The sequence below is a fragment of the Saccopteryx leptura genome, chromosome 3 (assembly GCF_036850995.1).
Source record: "Saccopteryx leptura isolate mSacLep1 chromosome 3, mSacLep1_pri_phased_curated, whole genome shotgun sequence".
Taxonomy (NCBI): domain Eukaryota; kingdom Metazoa; phylum Chordata; class Mammalia; order Chiroptera; family Emballonuridae; genus Saccopteryx; species Saccopteryx leptura.
Genome location: NC_089505.1, coordinates 289259650 through 289274328, shown reverse-complemented (window position 1 = coordinate 289274328; position 14679 = coordinate 289259650). Strand labels below are relative to the sequence as shown.

The 14679-nt window shown below is 49.4% G+C and overlaps 1 protein-coding gene across 1 annotated transcript in view; it reads right to left on the bottom strand.

Annotated features, from left to right (window-relative positions):
* Nucleotides 1-11177, bottom strand: part of KIF3C (kinesin family member 3C) — a 44364-nt gene extending 33187 nt beyond the window's left edge. The window contains exon 1 of the mRNA XM_066378709.1: nt 8866-11177. Within this exon, the coding sequence (XP_066234806.1) occupies nt 8866-10401 (1536 nt within the window). The 5' untranslated portion in view covers nt 10402-11177. The remainder of the gene's footprint in view (nt 1-8865) is intronic.
* Between the last annotated feature and the right edge of the window lie 3502 nt (nt 11178-14679).

Here is a 14679-nt window from a genome sequence, read left to right as displayed (position 1 = left end):
CCAGAAATGTCTTTGTATATTAAAAAGTCTAGATACACCAAACCACAAGTGTGGGCCCTATAAGCTCTGAGTACAGAGGTCTGCCTTGCACAGCCCACAGGGCTGAAGGATCTGTGGCACGAGAAACCATTTTCTCATCCACTCAGACAGGCCAACTGGTTCAGCAGCTCTCAGAAGTGCCACACGCTGGCCAGGCACAGCAGGCTGGCAGGGGTGCCCTTCCTTAGCCAAATCCCAGGACCCATCTCCTAGTCCTCAGTGCACAGTTGAGAGCATTATCACAGTCACTCCATCTGATCTTGTGCTATCCAGGGACTGAAAATGACTAAACACAGTATGATAATACACTCACTCCTTCAGCCAACATACATTAAGAGAAACCCAACACTGGACCAAATGGCCTGCTGAGCATCCACATAACTTAAAGCCCAGAATTACGGAAATGTATTAGTTTTATATCCCACCTGCTTGTCTAATCTTTACAAAATGCTCCCAGCTTATGACAAATTTGTTAACTGATCGCAGTTCCAGGGATAGGAAGGAGTATAAGCCACTGACCACTTCCATCAATGTCAAGAGGCCACAGACTTTGACCGAGATGCAAGACCCAGCACTGGTCACTTCTTATCATGAGGCTTCTCTCAAAGATCATGGATGACTCAAATGGGGTGGGGGTCCACAGAATCCCTTGATCACCCAGCCCCATAAACCTCAGTGTCTGGCATGGGGTTAGTATCCTTGCGGACAAGCCGATGAACCCAGACCAGCTTTGGGAAATTAGATGCTCCGTATATTATTGGGGAGTCTTTGGATACAGTCCAATTTGGAGACTAATATCAAGATCAGGGAAGTGGAGGCCCTGGCCGAGTAGCTCAGTTGGTTAGAGTATTGTCCCAGTACACCAAGGTTGAGGGTTCGATCACTAGTCAGGGCACATACAAGAATCAACCAGTGCATGCATGAATAAAGTGGAGCAAAAAATCAATGCTAAGCCCTGGCCGCTTGGCTCAGTGGTAGAGCGTTGGCCTGGTGTGTGGAAGTCCTGGGTTTGATTCCCGGCCAGGGCACACAGGAGAAGCGCCCATCTGCTTCTCCACCCCTCCCCCTCTCCTTCCTCTCTGTCTCTCTCTTCCCCTCCCGCAGCCAAGGCTCCATTGGAGCAAAGATGGCCCGGGCACTGGGGACGGCTCCATGGCCTCTGCCTCAGGCGCTAGAGTGGCTCTGGTCGCAACAGAGCGATGCCCCGGATGGGCAGAGCATCGCCCCCTGGTGGACGTGCCGGGTGGATCCCCGTCGGGCACATGCGGGAGTCTGTCTGACTGGCTCCCCGTTTCCAGCTTCAGAAAAAAAAAAAAAAAACTGGGAAAAAAAAATCAATGCTTTTTTTTTTTCTCTCTCTCTCCCTCTCTCTCCCTTCCTCTCTCTCTAAAATCAATCAATAAAAAATTGTCTGGGCCAGATGGCTCAGTGGATAAAGCGTTGACTCGGTGCACCAGAGGTTGTGGGTTCCACCCCCAGTCAGGGCATGTCTGAGAAGCCATGAAATGAGTTGAGGCTTCTCTCAAATTAAAGGAAAAAAAAATTTTTTAAGGCTCTGGCCAGTTGGCTCAGCAGTAGAGCGTTGGCCCAACGTTTGGAAGTCCTGGGTTCAATTCCCAGCCAGGGTACACAGGAGGAGCGCCCATCTGCTTCTCCACCCTCCGTCCTCTCCTCTCTCTCTATCTCTCTCTTCCCCTCCCACAGCCAAGGCTCCACTGGAGCAAAGTTGGCCCGGGTGCTGAGGATGGCTCCATGGCCTCTGCCTCAGGTGCTAGAATGGCTCTGGTTGCAACAGAGCAACACCCCAGATGGGCAGAGCATTGCCCCCTGGTGGGCATGCCAGGTGGATCCCGGTCAGGCGCATGCGAGAGTCTGTCTGTCAGCCTTCCCCCACCCTTCTCACTTCAGAAAAATACAAAAAAAATAAATAAATAATTTTTTCTAAAGTTTAAGTAAATAAATAAACAGAAGATCAGGGCAGTGGAACGCTCTGGAGTATTTAACTCTCTCCTTCATGGAACATTCTCTGCCAGTGGGGTTTCTTCTCCCCGGAGACCTTACTGTGTACCCCTTTACCAACTCTCTCCTTTTTCCCTGACTCTACGACTCCATTTCTCTCACTAGTAAGTCACTAAAACCTCCTCTTCATTATCCCCCTTTATTTCTTTCCTGTCTTTCCCTTTGTTTTATTCTTTCTTCTCTTCTTTACATTGTCTTTCTCTAATTGGCCCATGACAGAAGGCTGAAAATATATCTTTTATTATTAGTTGAATTCATGTATTAAAATTTAAACCCTCTAATTTTAACTTTCAAAAAGATAAAACATCTTATGTTTTACTCTAGAAAATGTGATCTTAACAATTAAGGACTATTAAGAGGAGGTGCCTGGCCTGTGGTGGTGCAGTGGATAGAGTGCTGACCTGGAATGCTGAGGTTGCCAGTTTGAATCCTGGCCTTGTCCCATGAAGGCACATCAAGCAACCAATGAACAGCTACAGTGAAGCAACTACTTCTCATCCTGCTCTGTCCCGTCCCCCCCCCCCCCCCCCCGTAAAATCAATAAGTGAAAGCTTTAAAAAAAAAGAGGAGGGAGCTTTGATGATCATCCAGTTCAAAGGCTTTTCTGGTATACAAATCCCTTTAGAACACTTCAGATTCTCCTTAAACACTTTCAGAGATGGGAGCCCACTGACTTTTTTTTCTTTTTTTTTAGGTTAGAAGAGTGGAGATAGTAAGGCAGACTCCCACATGTGCCCCAAGTGGGATTCACCTGGCAACCCCATCTGGGGCTGACGCTTGATGACCGAGCTATTTTTTGTTTGTTTGTTTGTTTGTTTGTTTATTATTATTATTTTTTTTTAATAAATTTTTATTAATGGTAATGGGATGACATTAAAAAATCAGGGTACATATATTCAAAGAAAACATGTCTAGGTTACCTTGTCATTAAATTATGTTGCATATCCCTCGCCCAAAGTCAGATTGTCCTTCGCCACCCTCTATCTAGTTCTCTGTGCCCCTCCCCCTCCCCCTAACTCTCCCCCTGTCCTCCCTCCCCCCACCCCTGGTAACCACCACACACTTGTCCATGATGACCGAGCTATTTTTAGCACTTGAGGTTGATGCACTCCAATGGAGCTATCTCAGCAACTGGGGCCATGCTCAAACCAATTGAGCCACTGGCTGCAGGAGGAGACAAGGAAGAGAAAGGGGAGAGGGAGGGGAGGAAGAAGCAAATGGTCACTTCTCCTGCATGGCCTGACCAGGAATCGAATAGAAATTTCTATACATCAGGCCAACACTCTATCCACTGAGCAATGGGCCAGGGCCACCCATTGACTCTTAAAGAGCCCAATTCTAACTGTTAAAACATTCTTTATATTGAGCTGAATGTACTCTCAATTCCCTGATTACCAGGAGCAACAAGTATACAAAAACAGTACCATCAGCAGAAGGGCAGTGAAGCACATGCTAAGTTCAAAAGATAGGGCTGTGAGGTTCTCCTATTAGAGTAGCTTGCTCAGGCAGGAAGATTGAAGAAACATATTGCAGTCAGACTCTGACAGGCTTTGAATGCCAGGCTAAAATATGATGTGTTGACATATGAAGAAGGTGGCCAAGAGAAAACACCCATTAGGAAGTTAGAAATAACACTAATAAGCAGTTATTACTTACTGAACACTTACATCCCAGGAACTATGCAAAGTGCTTTAACACCAAGTATCTCATTTAATGCTCTCAACAACACCATGACATAGGCCTTAGTATTATCTCATTCTACAGATGAAGAAACTGAGGTCTCAGAACTAGTAAGTCACTAAAACCAGGCCTGCCTGCCTCTGATGCCTGTGCTCTGAATATAGCACTCTACAAAATAAGGTCAGCAGAGAGACCAGAGCAGGAGACCTCAATTTGGTAGTCACTTAAATAGAGGGAGAAAATGTCAAGAACAGAGATTTCATTTGGGCCCTCTTCTTCTAAAGATGAGCCCCTGAGCCTGGTGCAGTGGATAGAGCGTTGGACTGGGACGCGGAGGACCCAGGTTCGAGATCCCGAGGTCGCCAGCTTGAGCGCGGGCTCATCTGGTTTGAGTAAAGCTCACCAGCTTGGACCCAGGGTCGCTGGCTTGAGCAAGGGGTTACTTGGTCTGCTGAAGGCCCATGGTCAGGGCACATATGAGAGAGCAATCAATGAACAACTAAGGTGTCACAACGAAAAACTGATGATTGATACTTCTCATCTCTCTCTGTTCCTGTCTGTCTGTCCCTATCTATCCCTCTCTCTGACTCTCTCTCTGTCTCTGTAAAAAAAATAAATTAAAAAAAAAAAAAAAAAGATGAGCCCCCGATCTCCTCTTCCAGTCTGTGTTTGCTCCTAAACTCCACTGATATATTGTCAGCTGCCCACTGGATTTTTTCAGCTCAAATTCAACATGTCTGCACCAGCTCCTGTCATTTTCCACCACCTTCCCAGCAACCAGTTCCCAACCTGATATTCCTAATTCTTTAAGCGCAAGAGGATCAAATTTTGTGTCAAACCACCCTGGGCTCAACAACATATACCCTATACAAATTATGAAGCCTTGGGCAAGTTACTGAACCTTAATGGGTGTCAGTTTTCTCATCTATGAAATGGAAATAGTAACAAGACCTTTCTTGGAAGGTGCTTGTGGGAATTAAATGAGACAATTTGTATATAATATTGTATAGTGCTTGGCACCTAGCAAGTGTTAGGTAAGAGGGGTTATTATTGCTATTACTGTTGTTTCTCAGGTTTAAAACTCCCTCTCTTACTTATCCATTTATGGTTAATTCCAATGCTGGGAGGTGGGAGGAAGAAGGATCCACCACTGCAAAGTCAATGCAGTTTGTGGTCCCTGCAGTGACCTCACCCTTCTGACTTCTGGGGCTTCAGGGTCTCTTTTCTATACCCACCACAAAGAGAGCTGGGCTCCAGCCAACACCCCACCCTGCTCTTCTGCCTCCAGACCTCCTTACTTGGGGATCAATAAGCAGTGTTGTTGTGTCTACCTCTTCCATTCTTTTCAGTTCAAGCCTGCATTTTGTATCATCTGTAGTCCTTGCCTCCCCCAAATACCTTCCTTCCCCTTGAAGTACCTAGAATCAAAGTATTAGACATCATCTAGTCCAATCCCTCACAAAAGAAAGTTTAAAATTAAGTCATTTTTAAAAATGTTCTTGCACAGTTAATTTAAGTAAAGTAGGCTTTCTCCCAACCAATCTGCATGCATTCACCAGTCGTCAGTGTGTATGTGCACTGTGCACGAAAACATTTGAGTTCTCATTATGCAGAGCCAACCTCACTATGGGTCTGTCTGGGACTTTACCTACTCCTCTCCCTCACAGGCCTAGTAGGCTATCCAGCTCCTTGGTATATATATACATAAGCACTGATGGCTAACGACTGATGGTAAATGGGGCACTGATCAGAATCATAAACCCTCACTCATTTGCACACCCTAACACCCCCTCCCCTCAGGCCCACGGTAAACATGAAAGGAGAGATGAAAGGGGATTCTAAGGAGACAGGCATGGTGGATGTACACAGTGAGGGGAGAACAAAGGGAACAGGGAGCCCGGAGGTGGCAGGCAGGAAAAGCAGGCGAGACAGACAGTTAGATGAGTCAGAGAGTGAATGAGGGCACTGGGTCGCATCAGCTACCACTTAGCTGCCCCCAGAGGGTAGTGTGAACTGGAAGAAGGGAATGGGGGAGGCGAGAAGGGGAGTTGATGCCGTCACTCAGAAAGTGAGAAGCAGAGTGTGTTGTAGATGGGGAGCAAAAGCTCAACCCATTTCCAGGAGGGACCCAAGCTCTCGCCTTCTGACCTGGTCTCTCCTCTGGTCTCCTCACTCTTTTCTTTCCTGGCTCTGCTTCCAGGGCTGCAGGGTTCTGGCAAGGCAGCGGGGACAGCAGAGGAAGGAAGGAGTTAAGCTAACAACAAAGATGTCAGTACTGGAGATCACTGGACCCCTGCTTGGCAGACAGAAGCCACCCATGGCTACTAATGCCCTCCATTTATTTGGTGCTTTCAACATATTTCAAATGCCCTCACAGTAATGATCTCATTTAGTCTTTAGTGCAACCCTGTGAAATAGGCAGGCCTGGGATTATCTCTAATGTGTTCCTCCCCTCTTTACCCTGTGGATCCCTCAAGAGCCCTTAAATTGTTTCCTCCATAGAAATATCCAACATAGGGGCTATAAAGAGATCCTCTGCCTCGGCTCCAAGTCGGCTTGCTTGCTGCTGTCTGTCCTGGGCTGGGCCTGAAGAGAAGTCACAGGATATGGTATCATTCCCCTCTTGGAATTTCCCAGGCTCCCCTCCCCCTTTGCTTATATCTGAAAGCCTGGCACACAATGACCATTTCACCCACTCCCCCGAGAGCTATGTCAGACTTCCCCTCATTAGGCGAATGGAAACTGGAGGCCTAGAGAGGCAAAAGCTTTTGCCCTGAGCCACATAGTAAGCAAACACAGAGGGTTCCGTGATGACTTAGAAAGAACACAGATCTGGGGAAATCAGAAAACCTGAGATCCTGTCTGGCTCCACCTCTTAACAGCCTGGAATCACCAAACTATCACTCAATCTCCCTGGCCTCGGTTTCCATTAACTGTCAAATGGAAATAATACTCATCTGTTGGGGTCTCTGGGAGCATTATAAGAGATGAAGGTGTCAAAGTGTTATATAAAAATGAATTCCTCTGATTATCAAGTAGTGTAAGTTACATCAGGACTGTGACACAACGGAAAGAGGCTGGGCCAAATACAGGGCTCTCCTGAAATCGCCCATGTGGCCCTGGGCAAGTCCTTCCCGGACTCGGTTTTCCAAGGCTCCTGCAGCCTAAGATGGGGTGCTGAGGGCTCTGGCTCTGCTGCTAGAATTCTGGCATCAGCCATCCTGCTCTCTTGACTGTCCTATTACCTGTGCCCCACATTGCCTTAGACCCAAGAATCTTATTGAGGGAGCCAGTCAGTCACCATCAGTGGGAGAAACCCCTTGAATCTTTGCTCCATCCCCTCTCCTCATTTCCTCAGGACTGAAGTGTGCTTCTGTACTCTCTGGGCCTCAGCTGCCTCCCAGCCTTAAAGATAGGGGCTGGGAGGTGGGAAGGGGAGCAAGGGGTGTGGCAGAGGGGGTGCTCTTGGTAGTGAAACCAATGACAGACTGCCCATGTAAAATTTCCCAGTGGAAAGTACCAGGCTGCCTGGATTCCCTTCCTCCCAGGGAGAGCCGAGTCTAACTGTCCTCCCTTTAACATCCTGCTTCTCCCAGGATGGCGCCAAATGTGCCAGGCCCCTGATCCTTTCTTTGAGGGAGCAACTCAGCATAACCCTTGCTGAGCTCATAGAGATGAATTAAATACTAAATGTGCAAGGGTAGAGCCCTTGGAGCCCCAGCATATCCCCATTACCCAGACAATGGCATCCGGCTCATCTGTCACCCTTCCAGGGCTATAGCTCTCCTTTTCCAGGCTGGGCTTTCCTGCTCCTAACCTACCCTCCTGAGAAGGAACAAGAAAGCAATGCTTTGCCCTCCCCAGGAAGTGACCAGCTCATGGGTCCCTGTGTCCTTCCTCCAAGCTCCAGTGTTGAGGGCTCCAGGGACCCCCCAAATGCCAGGAACATTGAGTTATGGCATCTGCAGCACTAAAATTTAGCAGGACTGTGACTGGCCAGGTAGGGTCCTGTAGCTTAGCCCCGACCTAAGGCCTAGAAGCTCCGACGGGGGGGGGGGGGGAATAGCTCCTCATGGACACTGAGGCCTGGTAGCTCCCAGGGCAATGGGGAATTGGCTCTTACCGGGACAAGGCCTTGGTTTGAGGCCAGTTGGTTTGCTTCTCAGATTAATACAGATTATCAGGTTGGAAGAGCCTCAGAAATCACCCAGGCCCACCCTGTGTTTTACAAACAGAGAAACTGAGGCATGAGGCAAAGAGGAAGGCACTTATACAAGGTGTCTCAATGAGCTGTACAATAGCTAGGCCCAGACTCCAGGTCTCCAGTGTAGAGCCCAGTGTTCTCTCCACCCTCTGCGTGATCCTCCAAATCTCCTTCTAAATGATACCATGTGATGGGACCGCATGGGTCCAGTGGACCTCATTCACAGGGAGCAGAATCCATTCATACTGCCACCTAAAAGAATATGAGGCCCAAGGGTTCCCGCTCGGCTCCACCACTTCGTAGGATGATGATACCTTGGTCATATCGCTTCTCTGAGCCTCAGTTCCTCACCTGTAAAATGGGGATTTAAGAACCAGTTCCACAGACAGCTACTGTAAGCATCAAATGAGGTCATGTACATGGGGTATTTTATAAACTGTGAAGTGCTATCCAAATGCCAGATATTGTTAAACAGAGTAAGGTCTGAAGGTGCTGCAGAGGGAAGAGGTCACAGGTGAGGAGGCTATCCCAGAGTGTGAACTCACAACAAACTGAGGCTGAGGGCCTACCTGGCATTCCTATGGACCTGACCGACAACAGGGGCCACCAGCAGAGACTGACATGTAGCAGGTCAGAGCAGCTGAAACTCATTGGCTTGAGAAACTGCCTGCCTGCTTTGCCGTGTGCGTGTGTGTGTGTGTGTGTGTGTGTGTGTGTGTGTGTGTGTGTCCAGCTAGCCTCTTGGGTGCTCCTGGGAGGCTAGCCTGGAATTGCCTGATTTTTCCAGGGGGGCATGTGGCAGGAGGCAGTATACAGTGCTGGGAAAGGACACTTTGCTTCAGGACAGCTTACACCCCCACAAAGAAGAGCCTACCAGCCCGATCCCTCTGGGGACCTCTGAACGCCCCTGCTTCCTCCCTTACCTTGTACTTGGCTGCGAGCAGCTCTGTGGCCTGCTGCTCATGCCGCAGGTCTTCCAGCATCTTCTCCTTCTCCTCCAGTAGCTTCAGCTTCTCCTCGCTCACCAGGCTGCGGTCATCCTGGATGGCCGCCTTCTCCTCCTCCAGCCGCTCCTTCTGCTCCTCCAGGTAATTCTCCATGTTCTTGTCCAAGGCCGACTCCAGGATGGGCTGGGGCGGGTGGTGGTTGTTGTTGTTATCATCCTCTTCTTCAGCCACCCAGGCCTCGATCACTGGCCCCTCAGGGTACCCGGCTGGGGCTGAAATGGCCTTCTTCCTGCGGCTGCTCTTCCTCCGGAGCCGCTTCCCCAGCATCCCCTTCTTCTCCAGCTGGGCCTTCAGGCGAGCGATCTCCTCCTGGAATTCCCGCAGCAGTGTGTCCTTAGGGTCCTCATTCACCCGTGGCTTGTTCTTAATGTTTTTGGCCCGGTTGGCAAAGCGCAGGGTAGAGAGGCTTTCATCATAGCTGTGAGAAGCTGGCCCCAGTGTGGCCACCATAATGGTCTTGGCATTCCCCCCGAGAGAGTCCTGGAGCAGCCGGGTCAGCTTGGAGTCCCGGTAGGGAATATGAGTGCTCCTGTTGCCTGCCAGAGCAGCGATCACGTTGCCCAGGGCAGACAGCGAGAGGTTGATTTTGGAGGCTTCCTTAGGCCTCTCTCCACTACCACCACTCCCTCCACCACTGCCACTCCCTGTGGACTGTGTGGCAGCCCCTCCAGCTGTGTTGGGACCAGCCTTATTCTGCCTCTCACTACCAGCCAGGTCCACTAGGTTGAGCTTGCCCACACGGATGTGGTCCTGGCCATCTGAGCCACGCTCACTGCACTCCACAGTGATAACGAAGATGGCGTGGGAGCGGGAGCTGACCTCATTCATGTGTGTGCTGCCCACTGCCCGGGTCTGGTTCCCCAGGTTCATCACATGCTCGATCTCCTTGACATTCTTGGTAACAAAAGAGGAGAGATCCTTGATGTAGACACCTGTCTCTGGGTTCTCCTTCAGCTCCAGCCTCTTGCCAGGCTCCTTGGAGAGCAGGTCTCGAATCTCCTCCTGGTAGATCTCCAGGTAGGAGGCCCGGACCAGGTACTGCTGGTTCTGAGAGCGTGAGATGTGGGTGAAGATGTGCTCAAAGGCATTAGGGATGACCCCACGCAGCTCCGGCTCCACCCAGGTCCCTTGCATGGTGTAGGTCTTGCCAGTGCCTGTCTGGCCATAGGCAAATACTGTGCCATTGAAACCCTGAAGCACCGAGTCTACCAAGGGCCTCACAGTTTCATCATACAAGTCTGCCTGCTTGGAGCTGGCATCATACACGGCATCAAAGGTGAACGTCTTGGGCAGCTCACCCAGGGCAGCACGGGGGTTCCGCAGGGTCACCTGGCCCAGTTTCACGTCCATGGTCAGTATTTGCTCGTGACCAGCAGCGTCCTCCTTCCGGCTGAGGGGGCGGCACCGGGCCACCACTTTTAGGGCCTCACTGGCTTTGGTTTTACTGGCCATCTTGCTCCTGTCCTTCCTGCCCTATGGCCCCCTCCGTAGACTGGGCGGTCCTGCGGTCCTCCTTAGGTAGGAATCAGCGGGGCCAGCCCAGCCTCCAAGCGCCGCTGTTCAATCCTCATGCAGCCTCCTAGGGTGGGGATGCTGGGAGGTGGCCCCGCCGCTGCTGCAGTCCGGGCCTCCTCCGCTCTCTGGTCCTCGCTGCACCCGCTAGGGCAGGGAGAATTATGCAGAATCCCCGGGCAGCCGCGGGAGCCGTGCCGGCCGAACGGCAGTGCCCAGAGCCTGCCCCATGCTGGGGCAGAGGAGCCCAGCCGTAAACAGCTACGGCAACAATGAGATAAAAGAAGAGGAAAATGGGATGGGGGTGGGCGGCAGAGCGGTCTTCTCCGCCTCCTCCTCCTCTTCTAGGGATCCATGACCGGGGCTGCAGGTCCTGGGCGGCCCGGGGTTTCGACCCTCCTGAGGGCAGAGGCTCACCTGGAGTCCTCTCCCCCAGCTGGAGGATCATTCATTGCAGTCAGCGCTGCTGCTGCCGTTTCTGCCTCCGCCTTCCCCGCCGCCACCGGAGAATGAGAGAAAAACAGAAGGGGATGGGGCGGAGCAGCGGCAGCGAGAGTGATGTTGCCGCTGCGCTGCGGCCCCAGCTAAGCCGCCCAGCTGGGGTGGGGCAAGGGGCGGGGCCACGCGGCGGGAGACGTGAGCCCCGCACCACCAGTGCGCTGGGAACAGCAGTGCATCGCCGACCCGCACCCCGCGGACCCCTCCGGAATGACAGACTCCAGTGCCGACTCAGGTCCTGCGCCCACGGGGCGGGTGCAGCACAGCTACCGCCCGCGGTCACCCCACTGGGACTGAGCATGCTGGGAGTTGTAGTCCCGCCTTTGTTAACCCGGATCTGGCAGGTTGCGGTTGCCTTCTTTAGTGTGGGAGGCCCCTCCCTCTCTGGCATGCAAACCCCGGAGTGACTGCTGAGGTTTTAGCCTACCTGGTGGGGTTAAGGGGGTGATCCACTACCCATACTTGTTCCTTCCACAGCCACCATCCTCCGTCTCTCCAATGCTCCTACCTTTCTGTCAAGACAGGTACATGTCACCCCTCCCCTTCAGTGTGTCTCCGGTACCCTAATTCCTAATCCTTTCCTCTCCTTATCCTGGTTTACTTCTGCCTTTCTCTTCTTTCTACTGCAACCACCTTCCATCCTGATTTCTCCTCACCTCCTTTCCGCACATGCACCCCCTCCTGCACCAGCTTTCTCTATTGTAAAAAAAAGGCTCTCCATCTTCTGACTCGCGCTGTTCGTGTAGCTTCACCTCCAGCTACTCTATGGGGAGTCTATGTCCCAGACATTCATTCCTTCAAACAACGCTTGCTAAGTCTCAGGCCCCTTTCGAGGAGCTGGACCTTCTTGTCCTCAAGGAGCTCATATTCTAGGAACCATATGTCGTTTCCATAACTGGCTGTGCTGTGTTGCCTCTTTGTGTCTTTGCCCAGAGGACCCTGTCCTCCTTCTATACTTGGTACTCCACCACTGAAGCAGTTCAAGCACCTCCTTCAAGAAACATTCCCTGACCAATGTCTTTTCCATAGTAGAAAAAGTCACAAAATTTGCATAAAACAAAACTTGGATTCCACTTCTTCTTTTTTTTTTTTTTTTTTTTAGATTTTTTTTCTCCCCATTTTTATTAGAAAGAGAGAGAGAGAGAGAACAGGGGAGGAGCAGGAAGCATCAACTCCCATATGTGCCTTGATCCCAGGGTTTCGAACAGGCAACCAACGCTTTAACCACTGCGCTCCCGCAGGTCAAGTCCTACTTCCAGTTCTGATCTCCATCCAACTGTGTGACTCTGGGCAGTCTCCTTGCCCCAGACTTAATTCCTTATTTGTTTTAAAATATTGGAAAGGGGCAAGAAATAATATCTACTTCTGGAAGTGGTTGTGAGGCTCAAATGAAACAATGAATCATAAAATATTGCACCAATGAGAAGACTGAATTTTAAGCAAGCCCTTAATAATGCTCCTTGGATACCTGATAATGTGTCCTTGGATTGCCTAATAGTTCCTGCTTCCTTTAGCATCCTCGATAGGCCAGGTCTATGCTTAGTGTTCCTCTTTGGGGGTTTTTATATTTTTTCCTCTAGGATACAAATCAAGTATAATTTCTCAAGTCCAAGGACCAAGCCAATTTCATATCCATGTTCCACCCTGAAGAGGGGAGCTGAATCTGTGGACTGGGCCCCAGCTGTCCTTACCCTCCATAAGATCCAGAGGTGCTGTTATCTGAAACCTCGAGGCCATTCTTAATAGAGGCACCAGAAGAATCTGTTCACACAACATTTTCAATCAAGTTATTCTCTAGAGGGCCTGTTTAGTTCTTCAACTTGACAGAACCTATCTCCTTACTTCTTCCCCATCTTCAAATCCCTAGGATCTCAATGCCAGCTCAACTGGAAGCTTGAGGCTTAGCTGGTGGCTGGCCCACTTCTGTAACTTCTTGGCCTTCCTCAGCCCTCTCTTTCTTTGATCAAGCTTGACTATTTGTGTTTAACTTGGCTTTTGGACCAATTACTGGGTGGGGTTTTGGCTTTGTAGACTCACCTCTCTTGACTCTGGCAATCTGACTTCTGGATGGATGACTTGGCTCTCGAATATTTTCTTGCTGCATTTGGCTTTGGTTTCTGGACTACCATTTCTCTGCTTTGGCTACTCCACCTGACTCTACAGTTCTGAATAAAATGGACCCCAGCCCTATTCTCCCCACCCGATGTCACTACCTGGCAGGGCACTTGCTCACGTCCTCCCAGTGTCCCGGATGGACACTGGATTGCCATTGATAAAAGATGTGTGCCCCTGAGCAAACTATTAAACTTCTGAACAGCTGTTTTCTCAGTGGGAAAAGTGAGGATAAGAATAGTTATCTGACTCACAGGGTTTACATGAGGGTAAAGTGAGATAATGTAGGTGAAAACTCTCAGGGCATAGAAGACATTAAAAAAATTGTAGTTTTCCTTCTTTTTGTTCTTTACATTCAGGTAGTTCACATTCTTTGTCTCCCTTTTCAGCATTGTCTTCCGCCATTCTTCTTTCCACACCCTCTTACACACTCAAGTCTCCAGCCATTCTAGTTTGCTTACAGTCCTCCAAACACATTGTAGTTTTTCATGTCTCCATATCTTTTTGCTCATGCTGCTCCCTGGATGGAAATGTCCTTCTAACTTTGTCCCTGTCTACAGAGCTTCATCTTCTATTAATTCTACAACTCGATCTTAAATAGCTTCTACTTCTATGGCTCCATTACCTTACCAAGGACGTCAGTGAACTCCATGGCCAATGCTAGTGGGCCCCTTTCAATAGGAGCATTTGACATAATTCACTTCATTCTTTATCAAACTCACAACTCATTGCCCATGTTTTCCATGAGCCTGCACTTTTCTGGTTTTCTTCCTACAGCTCCTAAGAGTTCTTGTTAACCAGTTGATCTCACTCAACTGCAATATGAAATGTTGGAGTTCACTAAGGCTAGTTCCTAAGCCCTCTTTTTCTTTCAATGCCGCACTCTGGTGATCACTACAGCTTATGGCTTCAATTATTGTCTAAATGATTCCTAGATTTGTTCAGACTGCTTCTTTGAGTTCAAAATTATATATCCAATTCTCTAATGGACATAGGCACTTGGATAGCTCCCATGCATGTGAAATTCTACTTGTTCAACTGAATTCATCATCCTCCCATCCAAACCTGGTCTTCTAGGAATGGTCCTTAGCTCTGTAAATAACTTTTTCCCCAAGCTCAATATACCCATTGAAATACTAAGTCCTATCAATTCAACTTCCTAAATATTTCTCAGATCTATCAACTTCTCCACTCCCATGGCCAATATCATGACCCAACCCATTTTCTTCTCTGGCTTGTCACCCCACAATAGCCTCCAATCTGGTCTTTCTAGGTGTGCTCTCATATCCACCCATCAATTCTCTATAAAGTAAGCTTTTGATAACACATGACTGATCATATCACCCCCTGCTTAAAATCTTTCAATGCTTCTCACCATTCTTAAGGAAAAGTCCAAATGATTAATGCAGCCCCCAAGGCCCTACACCATCTGGGACCTGCCCTTATCTCTTGTCACATCTCATGCCACTCTCCACCTTGTTCTCCAGGCTGTCATTACAATGACTTTCTTCAGTTTCCTTTCAACTTCCAACCACAGGACCCTTACACATTCTGTTTGTGCTGTGGAGAACATTTATCATCACCATTTTTGCCTAGATACCTGCCTAG